At 45.2% G+C, this 18,286-nt stretch overlaps 1 protein-coding gene and 1 non-coding gene across 2 annotated transcripts in view; one reads left to right on the top strand and one right to left on the bottom strand.

The window, feature by feature from the left end:
* LOC106592139 (multiple epidermal growth factor-like domains protein 10) overlaps positions 1–17,018 on the bottom strand; it is a 665,433-nt gene extending 648,415 nt beyond the window's left edge. The window contains exon 1 of the mRNA XM_082958003.1: positions 16,918–17,018. Coding sequence (XP_082814129.1) covers positions 16,918–16,978 — 61 coding nt within the window. The 5' untranslated portion in view covers positions 16,979–17,018. The remainder of the gene's footprint in view (positions 1–16,917) is intronic.
* Positions 17,019–17,894: 876 nt separating this feature from the next.
* trnaa-ugc (transfer RNA alanine (anticodon UGC)) lies at positions 17,895–17,970 on the top strand. Its single transcript has one exon. It is a non-coding gene; the product is annotated as a tRNA-Ala (tRNA).
* Positions 17,971–18,286: the final 316 nt, after the last annotated feature.

Genomic DNA, 18,286 nt, shown 5'->3' with positions numbered 1-18,286 from the left:
GCCTCTGATTGGGGAATCATATTTAAGTTCCTTTTCCCCCCACGATGTTTGTGGGTTGTTGTCTCTTTTTGTTGGAGCAGTAGCGATACGTTTATTCTCTATTTTGACCGTGTTATTTCAGTCTGTAATAAATAACATGAGTTCGCTCCCAGCTGCGCCTTGGTCCACTTCTTCCTTCCTGCACAACGATCGTTACAGAACAACCCACCAAACCAGGACCAAGCAGCGGGAGGAAAAGGAGCGCGAGAGATGGGCTCGCGAGGGAAAGGAGTTCTGGACCTGGGAGGAGATCATGTCGGGGAAAGGACCCTGGCGGAAGGATTCCCAGGTCGAGGAGGTGATTCCAGCCGGTGGAAGGAGTCGCAGGCGGCGGTCGAGGAGGCCCGGAAGACACCCCCAAGAAAGTTTTTTGGGGGGGCTAATGGGGTGGTCCGGAAGGGCAGAGGAAGAGCCCAGACCACTGCTCTCGTGGGGGATAATGGCGAAGGAGGAGGCAGAGATGTGGCAGGTCCTGGAGGACCTGCGTAGGGACAGCGTGGAGGAAGAGCCTTGGGTGGCAGAGGTGCGCACGGTATCGCCAGTGCGCCTGCACAGCCCAGTGCGCTCTGTGCCAGCGCCCCACATTTGCCGGGCTAGGGGGAGTGTTCAGCGAGGACGTGTTGTGCCGGCTCAGCGCTCCTGGCCTCCGGTGCCCCTTCTCGGTCCGATGTATCCTGCGCCGAGGACGCGCACTGTGTCTCCGGTACGGCTGCACAGCCCAGTGCGTTCTGTGCCAGCGCTCCACACTTGCCAGGCTAAGGTGGGTGTTGAGCCAGAACGGGTGATGTCAGCTGTGCACTCCAGACCTCCAGTGCGCCTCCTCGGTCCAGGATATCCGGCGCCGCTTATGCGCACTGTGTCGCCGGTGTGCGGTCACAGTCCAGTCCGGCCCGTCCCTGCTCCCCGCACCAGGTTAGTGGTGCGTGTCCACAGTCCTGTCCGGCCCATCCCTGCTCCCCGTACCAGGTTAGTGGTGCGCGTCCCCAGTCCAGTCCGGCCAGTCCCTGCTCCCCGCACAAAGCCAGTGGTGCGTGGCCCCAGTCCAGTCCGGCCCGTCCCTGCTCCCCGCACCAGGTTGGTGGTGCGTGTCCCCGGTCCTGTCCGGCCCGTCCCTGTTCCCCGCACCAGGCCCACGGCGCGTGTCCACAGTCCGGCACGGCCTGTGTCCGGTCCACCGGTGACCAGTCCTGTTCCGGTCGGCAGCTCCGCTCCGGAGCCTGAGCATGCCGCTCCACCGTGGTCCAGTCCGGGCCAGAGGGGTAGGGCTAGGGTGGAGGCAGGGGGAGAAACACGCCCGGGGCCAGAGCCTCCACCGAGGGTGAGGCGCCCACCCGGGTCCCCCCCCTAATAGACTTTAGGTTGGTGCGCCGGGAGTACGCACCGTTGGAGGGGGGGTACTGTCACGCCCTGACCAGGTGAACTCTTCTATTTTGGTCAGGGTGTGGCATTTCTATAGTTTATTTTCTATGTTTTTGGTATAGCCTTGCTTTGGGGCGTATTTCTATGTTGGGTTCTGTCGATTCACAATCAGAGACAGCTGTCACTAGTTGCCTCTGATTGGGGAATCATATTTAAGTTCCTTTTCCCCCCATGATGTTTGTGGGTTGTTGTCTCTTTTTGTTGGAGCAGTAGCGATACGTTTATTCTCTGTTTTGACCGTGTTATTTCAGTCTGTAATAAATAACATGAGTTCGCTCCCAGCTGCGCCTTGGTCCACTTCTTCCTTCCTGCACGACGATCGTTACACTCATGCTTTCTTGATTTCAAAAAAGCCTTTGACTCAATTTGGCATGAGGGTCTGCTATATAAATTAATGGAAAGTAGTGTTGGGGGAAAAACATATGGCATTATAAAATCCATGTACACAAACAAGTGTGCGGTTAAAGTTGGCAAAAAGCACACACATTTCATTTCACAGGGCCGTGGTGTGAGACAGGGATGCACCTTAAGCTGGGGCTCCCGAGTGACGCAGCAGTCTAAGACACTGCATCTCAGTGCTAGAGGCGTCACTACAGACCCTGGTTGGATTCCAGGCTGTATCACAGTGGTCTAAGACACTGCATCTCAGTGCTAGAGGCGTCACTACAGACCCTAGTTGGATTCCAGACTGTATCACAGTGGTCTAAGACACTGCATCTCAGTGCTAGAGGCGTCACTACAGACCCTGGTTGGATTCCAGGCTGTATCACAGTGGTCTAAGACACTGCATCTCAGTGCTAGAGGCGTCACTACAGACCCTGGTTGGATTCCAGGCTGTATCACAGTGGTCTAAGACACTGCATCTCAGTGCTAGAGGCGTCACTACAGACCCTGGTTGGATTCCAGGCTGTATCACAGTGGTCTAAGACACTGCATCTCAGTGCTAGAGGCGTCACTACAGACCCTGGTTGGATTCCAGGCTGTATCACAGTGGTCTAAGACACTGCATCTCAGTGCTAGAGGCGTCACTACAGACCCTGGTTGGATTCCAGGCTGTATCACAGTGGTCTAAGACACTGCATCTCAGTGCTAGAGGCGTCACTACAGACCCTGGTTGGATTCCAGGCTGTAGTATCACAGCGGTCTAAGACACTGCATCTCAGTGCTAGAGGCGTCACTACAGACCCTGGTTGGATTCCAGGCTGTATCATAACCGGCCGTGATTGGGAGTCCCATAAGGCGGTGCACAATTGGCCCAGCGTCGTCCGGGTTTGGCCGGAGTAGGACGTCATTGTAAATAAGAATTTGTTTTTAACTGACTTACCTAGTTAAATAAAGGTTAAATAAAAAAAAATAATACAAAATAAGCCCCACCCTCTTCAACATATATATCAACCAATTGGCGAGGGCACTAGAACAGTCTGCAGCACCCGGCCTCACCCTACTAGAATCTGAAGTCAAATGTCTACTGTTTGGTGATGATCTGGTGCTTCTGTCCCCAGCCAAGGAGGGCCTACAGAAGCACCTAGGTGTTCTGCACAGATTCTGTCAGACCTGGGCCCTGACAGTAAGACAAAAATAATGGTGTTCCAAAAAAGGTCCAGTCTCCAGGACCACAAATACAAATTACATCTTGACACCGTTGCCCTAGAGCACACAAAAAACTATACATACCTCGGCCTAAACATCAGGGCCACAGGTAACTTCCACAAAGCTGTGAACGATCTGAGAGACATGGCAAGAAGGGCCTTCTATGACATCACACACACACACACACACTCAGACACACACACAAACTCAGACAAACAAACACACTCAGACACACACTCAGCACACACACACACACACACACACACCACACACACACACACACACACACACACACACACACACACCACACCACACACACACACACACACACACACACACACCCCTCAGACTCACACACACCACACACAGACACACAACACACACACACACTCAGACACACACACACACTCAGAGACACACACACACACACACACACACTCAGACACTCACACACACACACACACACAACACACACAGACACACTCAGACACACACAAGCTCTCAATCAAAGAATAAAAAGAGCTCTCCTTAAAAGAGTTATCAAAAAGTGACTTCCCTCTGAACACCACATGAACACCACATGGATCAAAACCAGTAACTGTCACCTCCATCAAACAGATCCCGTTTCCTCTCCCTCTGCTGTCCTCCAACAACATCCAAACAGATCCCGTTTCCTCCCCTCTGCTGTCCTCCAACGACATCCAAACAGATCCCGTTTCCTCCCCCTCTGCTATCCTCCAACTACATCCACACAGATCCCGTTTCCTCCCCCTCTGCTATCCTCCAACGACATCCAAACAGATCCCGTTTCCTCCCCCTCTGCTGTCCTCCAACGACATCCAAACAGATCCCGTTTCCTCCCCCTCTGCTATCCTCCAACGACATCCAAACAGATCCGTTTCCTCCCCATCTGCTGTCCTCCAACGACATCCAAACAGATCCCGTTTCCTCCCCCTCTGCTGTCCTCCAACTACATCCAAACAGATCCCGTTTCCTCCCCCTCTGCTATCCTCCAACGACATCCAAACAGATCCCGTTTCCTCCCCCTCTGCTATCCTCCAACGACATCCAAACAGATCCCGTTTCCTCCCCCTCTGCTATCCTCCAACGACATCCAAACAGATCCCGTTTCCTCCCCCTCTGCTATCCTCCAACGACATCCAAACAGATCCCGTTTCCTCCCCCTCTGCTATCCTCCAACGACATCCAAACAGATCCCGTTTCCTCCCCCTCTGCTATCCTCCAACGACATCCAAACAGATCCCGTTTCCTCCCCCTCTGCTATCCTCCAACGACATCCAAACAGATCCCGTTTCCTCCCCCTCTGCTGTCCTCCAACGACATCCAAACAGATCCCGTTTCCTCCCCCTCTGCTATCCTCCAACGACATCCAAACAGATCCCGTTTCCTCCCCCTCTGCTGTCCTCCACCTCCAACGACATCCATTTGAAAAGTTGAATAAACCATTGAAGTGTTTTAAAACACGCCGCAACAAAGCGTTGAAAGTTGAGTTGGCGGTGGGGGGGGACGGGGGGAATCTAAAGACTGAAAATCCTTTAAAAAAAGTCTAATCATCTTTCCTACTCATTAAAAGTGAAATGTAAAATATACACTTTGGATTAGAGCTTCTTGGCTTTATTAAATATCCCCTCTAACTGGTGTGGGAGCATGTATGAGTGGTGTGTGGTATTAATATTGTATATCAACCCTCTAGGAGGTATCTTAGTTAGGTCTGGCTGTGATATCTGACAGTAGCAGCGTGGGGTATTGAACACTTCCATCATACTGTAGATTACATAGAAAAGTATCACAGGACAGAACATCAATGGTTCACTGGTTAAAGCATCATGCAACCTTTTCCCTTGACTGTGGAACTGCTGCAGACATGCACTTGACCATGCGTATGTTATGCATACATGTGTATACTCAAACTCGTATAAAACACTCAGTCTAAATGCATACATCTCACATACACTCCATATGGCTCTCTCTCTCTCTCTCTCTCTCATAAACACACACAAATCCCAAATACATTTGAATATAGACTTCAATACAGAGTTAAGTAGCTGAGTCATTTCAGCAGTATCTAAGCCTCCTGGTCCTGGAACAGAACAGGACCGAAACAAGAGGGATAATTACGGAAAGCCAAGGGCACGCTCCAACACTCAGACATCATTTACAAACCAAGCGTGTGTTTAGTGAGTCCGCCAGATCAGAGGCTGTAGGGACGACCAGGGATGTTCTCTTGACAAGTGTGTGAATTAGACAATTTCTTGTCCTGCTAGGATTCAAAATGTAACGAGTACATTTGGGTGTCAGGGAAAATAGTTGGAGTAAAAAGTACATAATTTTTATTAGGAATGTAGAGAAGTAAAAGTAAAAGTTGTCAATAATATATATAGTCAAGTAAAGTACAGATACCCTAAAAAACTAATTAAGTAGTTTTTTAAAGTACTTTACACCACTGCATAGGGGAAGACACAGATAGAGAGAGAGAGAGAGAGAGAGAGCGAGTCTGCTTAAAAAGAAAGAATCAAAATAAACAAAATCATGAACCAATCAAAGGACTCATATTTACAACACCGGAAAAATGAAAGAAAATCTAAAAGCCGACCTAAACAGAGAATATGAATTGGCTGATTATATCTACTCTGTCAGAGATACGAAGCAGAGACAGATCCTTACCAAGTACAGGCTGACAGAGAGAGACAGAGTCATATCCTTACCAAGTACAGGCTGAGTGACCACCAATTGGCAATAGAAACCATCCGACATAAAACGACATGGCTACCCAAAGAGGAGCGTGTATGTGGTCACTGAACAACACGGGAGGTAGAAACAGAGATGCACTTTCTCCTTTACTGTGACAAATATTCCTCACCAAGAGATTCATTATTCACAGAAATTGCTACATTTATTCCAAATTGTATCTTATTAAACCCAGAGGAAAAACTAAAAATACTCATGGGCGAAGGAGCAACGGCTCCTCTTCCAGCCAAATATGTATTTGCCTGCCATAGCCTGAGGGACACTGTATGATAACATATGCATAGTAAACAGTAACTTAATTATTATTAGTATTATGGTTATTAATATTATTGTGATTATTATTCCAAATGGTAGTGGTACGCATAGTAGGGGTGATAGTAATGGTATTAGTTTAGTGATGGTAGTGGTGATGGTAGTGGTGATGGTAGTGGTAATGGTAGTGGTACACATAGTAGGGGTGATAGTAATGGTATTAGTTTAGTGATGGTAGTGGTACACATAGTCGGGGTGATAGTAATGGTATTAGTTTAGTGATGGTAGTGGTGATGGTAGTGGTGATGGTAGTGGTACGCATAGTAGGGGTGATAGTAATGGTATTAGTTTAGTGATGGTAGTGGTGATGGTAGTTGTAGTACTAATGTAATGGTGTGGGTGACAGTTAGTTATAACTTAGTTATAGTTTAAGAAGGTAGAGATATTAGAGGTAGAAATGATAGGAGTGGTAATGGTAGAGATGTTAGAGGTAGAAATGATACTAGTGGTAATGGTAGAGATGTTAGAGGTAGAAATGATACTAGTGGTAATGGTAGAGATATTAGAGGTAGAAATGATACTAGTGGTAATGGTAGAAGAGATATTAGAGGTAGAAATGATACTAGTGGTAATGGTAGTAGTAGAGATATTAGAGGTAGAAATGATACTAGTGGTAATAATAGTAGAGATATTAGAGGTAGAAACGATACTAGTGGTAATGGTAGTAGAGATATTAGAGGTAGAAATTATACTAGTGTTAATGGTAGTAGAGATATTAGAGGTAGAAATGATACTAGTGGTAATGGTAGAGATGTTAGAGGTAGAAATGATACTAGTGGTAATGGTAGAGATATTAGAGGTAGAAATGATACTAGTGGTAATGGTAGTAGAGATATTAGAGGTAGAAATTATACTAGTGGTTATGGTAGTAGAGATATTAGAGGTATAAATGATACTAGTGGTAATGGTAGAGATATTAGAGGTAGAAATGATACTAGTGGTAATGGTAGTAGAGATATTAGAGGTAGAAATGATACTAGTGGTAATGGTAGTAGAGCTATTAGAGGTAGAAATGATACTAGTGGTAATGGTAGTAGAGATATTAGAGGTATAAATTATACTAGTGGTTATGGTAGTAGAGATATTAGAGGTATAAATGATACTAGTGGTAATGGTAGTAGAGATATTAGAGATAGAAATGATACTAGTGGTAATGGTAGTAGAGATATTAGAGGTATAAATGATACTAGTGGTAATGGTAGTAGAGATAATAGAGGTAGAAATGATACTAGTGGTTATGGTAGTAGAGATATTAGAGGTATAAATGATACTAGTGGTAATGGAAGTAGAGATATTAGAGGTATAAATGATACTAGTGGTAATGGTAGTAGAGATATTAGAGGTATAAATGATACTAGTGGTAATGGTAGTAGAGATATTAGAGGTATAAATGATACTAGTGGTAATGGTAGAGATATTAGAGGTAGAAATGATACTAGTGGTAATGGTAGTCGTAGAGATATTAGAGGTAGAAATTATACTAGTGGTAATGGTAGTAGTTTCTAAAACTGTTTGAATGGTGTCTGTGAGTATAACAGAACTCATATGGCAGGCCAAAACCTGAGAAGATTCCATACAGGAAGTGCCCTGTCTGACAACTTGTTGTCCTTCTGTTGCATCTCTATCGACATTAGAGTATCTGTGCTGTAACGTGACACTTTCTAAGGCTTCCATTGGCTCTCTAAAGCTGCCAGAAAGTGGAATGGGGTGTCTGCTGTCTCTGGGCAAAGTATAGGAGCAGAGTTTGTAAGTGGTCAGCCTGGGGACAGTGAGACTGGAGATGCGCGATCACGAGAACTCGCCATGTTTTTCTTTCAGTCTTTGAATGAATACAACGTTGCCCGGTTGGAATATTATCGCTATTTTACGAGAAAAATAGCATAAAAATTGATTTTAAACAGCGTTTGACATGCTTCTAAGTACGGTAATGGAATATTTTGATTTTTTTTGTCACAAAATGCGCTCGCGCGTTACCCTTCGGATAGTGACCTGAACGCACTAACAAAACAAAGGTATTTGGATATAACTATGGATTATTTGGAACCAAAACAACATTTGTTGTTGAAGTAGAAGTCCTGGGAGTGCATTCTGACGAAGAACAGCAAAGGTAATCCAATTTTTCTAATAGTAATTCTGAGTTTAGGTGACCCCGAAGTTGGTGGATGTCAAAATAGCTAGCCGTGATGGCCGAGCTATGTACTCAGAATATTGCAAAATGTGCTTTCGCCGAAAAGCTATTTTAAAATCGGACATAGCGATTGCATAAAGGAGTTCTGTATCTATAATTCTTAAAATAATTGTTATGTATTTTGTCAACGTTTATCATGAGTAATTTAGTAAATTCACCGGAAGTTTTCGGTGGGTATGCTAGTTCTGAACATCACATGCTAATGTAAAAAGCTGTTTTTTGATATAAATATGAACTTGATTGAACAAAACATGCATGTATTGTATAACATAATGTCCTAGGAGTGTCATCTGATGAAGATCATCAAAGGTTAGTGCTGCATTTAGCTGTGGTTTGGGTTTATGTGACATATATGCTTGCTTGGAAAATGGCTGTGTGATTATTTGTGCCTATGTACTCTCCTAACATAATCTAATGTTTTGCTTTCGCTGTAAAGCCTTTTTGAAATCGGACAATGTGGTTAGATTAACGAGAGTCTTATCTTTAAAATGGTGTAAAATAGTTGATTGTTTGAGAAAATTGAATTGTGGTATTTTAGTTGGTTTTGTATTTCACGCCGTGCGATGCCATTGGCTGTTGGCTGTCCTCAACAGGTTAAAGGGCTTGTAAGTAAGCATTTCACGGTAAGATCTACACCTGTTGTATTCGGCGCATGTGACAATTAACATTTTGATTTGATTTTGATTTGAATTAACCACAAGCGACAAGACTTGATGATGATCAAATCAAATTGTTATTGGTCACACACACATGGTTAGCAGATGTTAATGCGAGTGTAGCGAAATGCTTGTGCTTCTAGTTCCGACAGTGCAGTAATATCTAACAAGTAATCTAACAATTCCCCAACAACTACCTAATACACACAATCTAAAGGGATGGAATAAGAATACGTACATATAAATATATGGATGAGCGATGGCCGAACGGCATAGGCAAGGTGCAATAGATGGTATAAAATACAGTATATACATATGATATGAGTAATGTAAGATTTAATAATAATAATGTAAACATTATTAAAGTAGCATTATTTAAAGTGGCATTGTTTAAAGTGACTCCTGATCCATTTATTAAAGTGGCCAGTGATTGGGTCTCAGTGTAGGCAGTGATGAGTTAGTGATGGCTGTTTAACAGTCTGATGGCTTTGAGATAGAAGCTGTTTTTCAGTTTCTCGGTCCCAGCTTTGATGCACCTGTACTGACCTCGGCTTCTGGATGATAGCGGTGTGAACAGACAGTGGTTCGGGTGGTTGTTGTCCTTGATGATCTTTTTGGCCTTCCTGTGACATCGGGTGCCGTAGATGTCATGGAGGGCAGGTAGTTTGCCCCTGGTGATGCGTTGCGCAGACCTCACTACCCTCTGGAGAGCCTTGTGGTTGAGGGCGGTGCAGTTGCCATACCAGGCTGTGATACAGCCCGACAGGATGCTCTCAATTGTGCCTCCGGACTGGGGAGCGTCGCTGGAGCCTCCGGACTGGGGAGTGTCGCTGGAGCCTCCGGACTGGGGAGCGTCGCTAGAGCCTCCGGACTGGGGAGCATCGCTGGAGGCTCCGGACTGGGGAGCGTCGCTGGAGGCTCCGGACTGGGGAGCGTCGCTGGAGCACTGGGGAGCGTCGCTGGAGCCTCCGGACTGGGGAGCGTCGCTGGAGCCTCCGGACTGGGGAGCGTCGCTGGAGGCTCCGGACTGGGGAGCGTCGCTGGAGCCTCCGGACTGGGGAGCGTCGCTGGAGGCTCCGGACTGGGGAGCGTCGCTGGAGGCTCCGTACTGGTGAGCGTCGCCAGAGGCTCTGGACTGAGGAGTGTCGCCGGAGGCTCCGGACTGGGAAGCGTCATTATAGATTCCGGACTAGGGACCGTTGCTGCAGGCTCCATGCCATGGATCATCTCTACAGGCTCCGGCCCATGGATCATTCCTACAGGCTTCTTTCCATGGATTATCCCTACAGGCTCCGGACCATGGATAATCCCTACATGCTTCTTGCCATGGATTATCTCTACAGGCTCCGGGCCATGGATTACCTCTGGAGGCTTCGTGCCATGGAACATCCCTACAGGCTCCGGGCCATGGATCATCACTACAGGCTTCATGCCATGGATCATCTCTAGAGGCTTCGGACCATAGATTATCACTGGAGGCTTTTCTCGTGGAGCTGGAACAGGTCTCACCGGACTGGAGAGACACACTGAGGACCGGGTGCACAGAGCAGGCACCTGACGTATTGGGCTATGGAGGTGCACTGGAGGGAGAGTGCGAGGAGCAGGCACAGGACGTACTGGGCTATGGAGGCGCACTGGAGGGAGAGTGCGAGAGGCAGGCACATGCTCACCACAATAAGCACGGGGAGTTGGCTCAGGTCTCCCCCCTGGCCCCGCCAAACTACCCGTGTGCCCCCCAAAAAAATGTTTAGGGCTGCCTCTCGTTCCTCCCCGGTAGGCTACGATACCTGTCTATTACCTGGCTCCAAGTCCAGTTTCTCCTTTCGATCTTTCGATCCAATCCTCATTAGACCAGGTATCCATCGCTGCCCGGGCACGCCGCTTGATCCAATCGTGGTGGGTAGTTCTGTAACATTGGTCATCTAAAGGAGATCAAGGCGCAGCGTGTATAGTGCTCATATTTACTTTTTTAATGAAACACGTAACAAAAACAAAAAACGACCACCAACAGTTCCGTCAGGTAAAATATACAAAACGGAAAACAACTACCCACAAAACACAATAGAAAAAAACAACTTAAATATGATCTCCAATTAGAGACAACGCGAACCAGCTGCCTCTAATTGGATTTCTTCCCAAAACTCCAACATAGAAATAGAAAAACAAGAACTAAACATAGAAACGAAAAACATAGAATGCTCACCCATATCACACCCTGACCTAACTAAACAGAGAAAAAAACGGAGAAAAAACAGCTCTCTTAGGTCAGAGCGTGACACCTATCAGAAGAGGAAACCTCTAACCTCCAGTCTCCTATCAGAAGAGGAAACCTCTAACCCCCAGTCTCCTATCAGAAGAGGAAACCTCTAACCCCCAGTCTCCTATCAGAAGAGGAAACCTCTGACCTCCAGTCTCCTATCAGAAGAGGAAACCTCTAACCTCCAGTCTCCTATCAGAAGAGGAAACCTCTAACCTCCAGTCTCCTATCAGAAGAGGAAACCTCTGACCTCCAGTCTCCTATCAGAAGAGGAAACCTCTAACCTCCAGTCTCCTATCAGAAGAGGAAACCTCTGACCTCCAGTCTCCTATCAGAAGAGGAAACCTCTAACCTCCAGTCTCCTATCAGAAGAGGAAACCTCTGACCTCCAGTCTCCTATCAGAAGAGGAAACCTCTAACCTCCAGTCTCCTATCAGAAGAGGAAACCTTTCCATTAGTCCATGGTGGTTAGAGTCTAGTACAATAAAATACCTGTCCACCGCACTTAACATTACAGCCCCCACACCCCAGCACACACACACAATCAATCACATGTATTTATAAAGCCCTTTTTACATCAGCTGATGACACAAAGTGCTATACAGAAACCCAGCCTAAAACCCCAAACAGCAAGCAATGAAACACACACACACACACACACACACACACACACACACACACACACACACACACACACACACACACACACACACACACACACACACACACACACACACACACACACACACACACACACACACACACACACACACACACACACAAACACACACACACACACACGCACGTACCCTTCACCCTCACTCCCCTACACACAGCCAATAACATCTGCTCCTGTTTGTCTCCCTCGACCCCCAGGGGACCGACTAGCACTCCAGGAGGAACCGGTCTTTAAAAAAATCTTTTTTTACAAGCAGAAACAAAACAACCTCTAATCACGGCCCTCCCGGGCCCATCTCTCTCTCCTCCTCTCATTCATTCCTCTATTGCTTTATGACCTGAGAGAACAAACACTGTCTCATTCAGTTTAGTCTGTAGACTGGATCATCCATGTATGTTAGTTAACGGCTGGATCTAAGATCAAGGAGACACCAGGGCCGTGTCCCAGCTGGCACCCTATTCCCTATGTAGAGCACTACGGTCTATAGTACTACCACTATATAGGGAATAGGGCTCTGGTCCATAGTAGCAGCACTATATAGGGAATAGGACTCTGGTCTATAGTAGTACCACTATATAGGGAATAGGGCTCTGGTCTATAGTAGTACCACTATATAGGGAATAGGGCTCTGGTCTATAGTAGTACCACTATATAGGGAATAGGGCTCTGGTCTATAGTAGTACCACTATATAGGGAATAGGGCTCTGGTCTATAGTAGTACCACTATATAGGGAATAGGGCTCTGGTCTATAGTAGTACTACTATATAGGGAATAGGGCTCTGGTCCATAGTAGCAGCACTATATAGGGAATAGGGCTCTGGTCTATAGTAGTACCACTATATAGGGAATAGGGCTCTGGTCTATAGTAGTACCACTATATAGGGAATAGGTCTCTGGTCTATAGTAGTACCACTATATAGGGAATAGGGCTCTGGTCTATAGTAGTACTACTATATAGGGAATAGGGCTCTGGTCCATAGTAGCAGCACTATATAGGGAATAGGGCTCTGGTCTATAGTAGTACAACTATATAGGGAATAGGGCTTTGGTCTATAGTAGCAGCACTTTATAGGGAATAGGGCTCTGGTCCATAGTAGCAGCACTATATAGGGAATAGGACTCTGGTCTATAGTAGTACCACTATATAGGGAATAGGGCTCTGGTCTATAGTAGTACCACTATATAGGGAATAGGGCTCTGGTCTATAGTAGTACCACTATATAGGGAATAGGGCTCTGGTCTATAGTAGTACCACTATATAGGGAATAGGGCTCTGGTCTATAGTAGTACCACTATATAGGGAATAGGGCTCTGGTCTATAGTAGTACTACTATATAGGGAATAGGGCTCTGGTCCATAGTAGCAGCACTATATAGGGAATAGGGCTCTGGTCTATAGTAGTACCACTATATAGGGAATAGGGCTCTGGTCTATAGTAGTACCACTATATAGGGAATAGGTCTCTGGTCTATAGTAGTACCACTATATAGGGAATAGGGCTCTGGTCTATAGTAGTACTACTATATAGGGAATAGGGCTCTGGTCCATAGTAGCAGCACTATATAGGGAATAGGGCTCTGGTCTATAGTAGTACAACTATATAGGGAATAGGGCTTTGGTCTATAGTAGCAGCACTTTATAGGGAATAGGGCTCTGGTCTATAGTAGTACCACTATATAGGGAATAGGGCTCTGGTCTATAGTAGTACCACTATATAGGGAATAGGGCTCTGGTCTATAGTAGTACACTATACAGGGAATAGGGCTCTGGTCTATAGTAGTACACTATATAGGGAATAGGGCTCTGGTCTATAGTAGTACCACTATATAAGGAATAGGGCTCTGGTCTATAGTAGTACCACTATATAGGGAATAGGGCTCTGGTCTATAGTAGTACACTATATAGGGAATAGGGCTCTGGTCTATAGTAGCAGCACTATATAGGGAATAGGGCTCTGGTCTATAGTAGTACCACTATGTAGGGAATAGGGCTCTGGTCTATAGTAGTGCCACTATATAGGGAATATGCTCTGGTCTATAGTAGTACCACTATATAGGGAATAGGGCTCTGGTCTATAGTAGTACCACTATATAGGGAATAGGGCTCTGGTCTATAGTAGTACCACTATATAGGGAATAGGGTTCTGGTCTATAGTAGTGCACTATATAGGGAATAGGGCTCTGGTCTATAGTAGTACCACTATATAGGGAATAGGGCTCTGGTCTATAGTAGTACCACTATATAGGGAATAGGGCTCTGGTCTATAGTAGTACACTATATAGGGAATAGGGCTCTGGTCTATAGTAGCAGCACTATATAGGGAATAGGGCTCTGGTCTATAGTAGTACCACTATATAGGGAATAGGGCTCTGGTCTATAGTAGTGCCACTATATAGGGAATAGGCTCTGGTCTATAGTAGTACCACTATATAGGGAATAGGGCTCTGGTCTATAGTAGTACCACTATATAGGGAATAGGGCTCTGGTCTATAGTAGTACCACTATATAGTGAATAGGGTTCTGGTCTATAGTAGTGCACTATATAGGGAATAGGGCTCTGGTCTATAGTAGTACCACTATATAGGGAATAGGGCTCTGGTCTATAGTAGTACCACTATATAGGGAATAGGGCTCTGGTCTATAGTAGTACCACTATATAGGGAATAGGTCTCTGGTCTATAGTAGTGCACTATATAGGGAATAGGGCTCTGGTCTATAGTAGTACCACTATATAGGGAATAGGGCTCTGGACTATAATATTGTACTATATAGGGAATAGGGTTCTGGTCTATAGTAGTACCACTATATAGGGAATAGGGCTCTGGTCTATAGTAGTACCACTATATAGGGAATAGGGCTCTGGTCTATAGTAGTGCCACTATATAGGGAATAGGGCCCTGGTCTATAGTAGTGGACTATATAAGGAATAGGGCCCTGGTCTATAGTAGTGCACTATATAGGGAATAGGACTCTGGTCTATAGTAGTGGACTATATAGGGAATAGGACTCTGGTCTATAGTAGTGGACTATACAGGGAATAGGGCCCTGGTCTATAGTAGTGAACTATATAGGGAATAGGACTCTGGTCTATAGTAGTGGACTATATAGGGAATAGGGCCCTGGTCTATAGTAGTACCACTATATAGGGAATAGGGCTCTGGTCTATAGTAGTACCACTATATAGGGAATAGGGCTCTGGTCTATAGTAGTGGCACTATATAGGGAATAGGGCTCTGGTCTATAGTAGTACCACTATATAGGGAATAGGACTCTGGTCTATAGTAGTGGACTATACAGGGAATAGGGCCCTGGTCTATAGTAGTGAACTATATAGGGAATAGGACTCTGGTCTATAGTAGTGGACTATATAGGGAATAGGGCTCCATTCAGCTTTGGGTGGAGAGAGAACGTTAGGTTGTTTTCAAGATGTACTTATATCTCTAATAGAGATGTACAGTAGAGCATTGGAGATTTATGAGTTAGTTTTGACACAATGAAAATAATGGTGTAATTATTAGAAAACGTGATAAAAGCCAATGTATTGAAATGATTAAACATGCATTTAATTGTGAAGTTAGACTTAAAATGAATAAATCACTAATGAATAATGACTTAGAATCTATGACAGAAAGGAGAGGCTAAAGATATCCTTCAATCAACTTCCTCTCTCTTTTTATTTCTAATACACTCTATACTCTCTCCTCCCTCTCGGGGCGTTTGAGATGAACTCGCTTCAATACGAGGCTTCGATGATTCATCTTTCAAAGAAATCCTCAGCCGTATTGTTAGTTAAAGAACCCAGTGATTCCCTAAAGGCCACAGTACGTGGCTGTAGGTGGTGAGGATCTCTAACACAGTCCATATCAATACAGAGCTGAAGAAAACTGCGTTACTGTAGTAATGCAGGTCTTTTAACTCTGACGATGTTATATCACCAATGGTTTCCCAGTAGATCTGAGGTTATATCACCAATGGTTTCCCAGTAGATCTGAGGTTATATCACCAATGGTGTCACGAGTGCAATCTTCAAATTCCCTGTCTTCAAATTCCCCTGGTAATTCCACATCTTTATTGAAGGAAACCGAAACCAAAACAATAAACAGGTATGCAGCAAGAAACGTAACGCACTGTGCCGTACACACACAGAAATAACAATAATCCACAAACACAGGTGGGGAACAGGCTGCCTAAGTATGATTCCTAATCAGAGACAACGATAGACAGCTGCCTCTGATTAGGAATCATACTCGGCCCAAAACAAAGAAATACAAAAACATAGAAGGCTCACCCCACACCCTGACCTAACCACATAGAGAAACAAACCCTCTCTCTCAGGTCAGGGCGTGACAAATGGTTTCACAGTAGATCTGATGTTATATCACCAATGGTTTCCCAATAGATCTGAGGTTATATCACCAATGGTTTCCCAGTAGATCTGAGGTGAGCTCACCAATGGTTTCCCAGTAGATCTGAGGTTATATCACCAATGGTTTCCCAGTAGATCTGAGGTTATATCACCAATGGTGTCCCAGTAGATCTGAGGTTATATCACCAATGGTGTCCCAGTAGCAGGGGGATCAGCCTAAACATATTGCAGTGCTGAAAAACTAAAGCTTGGAGCTGGTCAGATGAAGTATTGAATACATTTGACTGATATAAAAAGGGAATAAATGAATAAAAACATAAAAGGATTTGGATTTGGCTGATTGTGAGGAAGATCTGGCAGAGAGTATGAATATCTAAGAGAAGAGTTGTTGTAGAGTCTCTTTCATGACTCTATTACATGGATAAAGACCATTCCCTATTCATGGACACTACAAAACTGTTGCTTATTAAGATGGACCAGTAAGATGGGAGACAAGTACGGTTGCTGTTCCAACATTCCCAGATTTTCCAGAAATCCCTGTTGGAGGATTCCCACATTTCCTGCTTATTCCCTCCTGATTCCGCAATCTTCCAACCAGAATTGTGTAAAGAAGAGACAGGAGATAGAGGACTGTTACTTACGGACACACAGGTCTCCACTCTCGTAGAAGCCTGGGCAACACTGAGAACGCCTTCTGTACATAGTCCTCACACCCCTACGGTACGCTGTCTTATAGCTGATCCTGTAACACAGGGAGAAAGACACAGAGAGAGAGAGAGAGAAGGAGAGAGGGCAAGAAAGAGAGTGTAGGGGTGGGGGGTGGTAGAGAGAGAGAGAAAGAGAGAGAGAGAGAGAGAGAGGGAGAGAGAGAGAGAGAGAGAGGGGAGAGAGAGAGAGAGAGAGAGAGAGAGAGAGAGAGAGAGAGAGAGAGAGAGAGAGAGAGAGAGAGAGAGCAGAGAGAGAGAGAGAGAGAGAGACAGAGAGAGAGAGAGAGAGTGGTGAAACAGGTGTTAGTCAGAGTAACTTTGTCCTTGAGGACTTTAAAAGTGCTGATTTGGGGTCTCCTCTCCTATCTCCTGTACCCATCTGTTTGGCTCTCTCTATCTGGCTGTTGCTCTGTGGTAGGACCGACTACACCGGGGCAGCTGGGATACCCTCTGGAGGACCATCCATCTGGTCCTTGACTATCTAGTCTTGTACACTCACACAACTCTCAATGTGTCTTTCTCCTGATTCAGAAGCATTGACCTAATGCAGTAGTATTGACCTAATGCAGTAGTATTGACCTAATGCAGAAGCATTGACCTAATGCAGTAGTATTGACCTAATGCAGTAGTATTGACCTAATGCAGTAGCATTGACCTAATGCAGTAGTATTGACCTAATGCAGTAGTATTGACCTAATGCAGAAGCATTGACCTAATGCAGTAGTATTGACCTAATACAGTAGTATTGACCTAATGCAGTAGCAGTAAACTAATGCAGTAGCATTGACCTAATGCAGTAGTATTGACCTAATGCAGTAGTATTGACCTAATGCAGTAGTATTGACCTAATGCAGTAGCATTAACCTAATGCAGTATTGACCTAATGCAGTAGTATTGACCTAATGCAGTGTGGTCCCGTGTGGCTCAGTTGGTAGAGCATGGTGTTTGCAACGCCAGGGTTGTGGGTTCGATTCCCACGGGGGACCAGTACGGGGAAAAAATGTATGAAATGTATGCATTCACTACTGTAAGTCGCTCTGGATAAGAGCGTCTGCTAAATGACTAAAATGTAAAATGTAAAAAAATGTAGTATTGACCTAATGCAGTAGCATTGACCTAATGCAGTAGTACTGACCTAATGCAGTAGTATTGATACCACTTCAACCCATCGTCATAAGGGTCACATATGTAATACCTGTTGGTGTCAGCTTGACAACTGACTTGACAACTGACTGTACTATCTGAGAAAAGCCCTTTATTAAAGCACGGTGTTAGTAAGACCGTTGTCCATCTCACCTTCAAC

This window comes from Salmo salar, chromosome 11 (assembly GCF_965601325.2).
Source record: "Salmo salar chromosome 11, fSalSal1, whole genome shotgun sequence".
In the NCBI taxonomy this organism is placed as follows: domain Eukaryota; kingdom Metazoa; phylum Chordata; class Actinopteri; order Salmoniformes; family Salmonidae; genus Salmo; species Salmo salar.
Note: the sequence above shows the minus strand (reverse complement) of the source record. Positions and strands in the feature narration are given on the sequence as shown.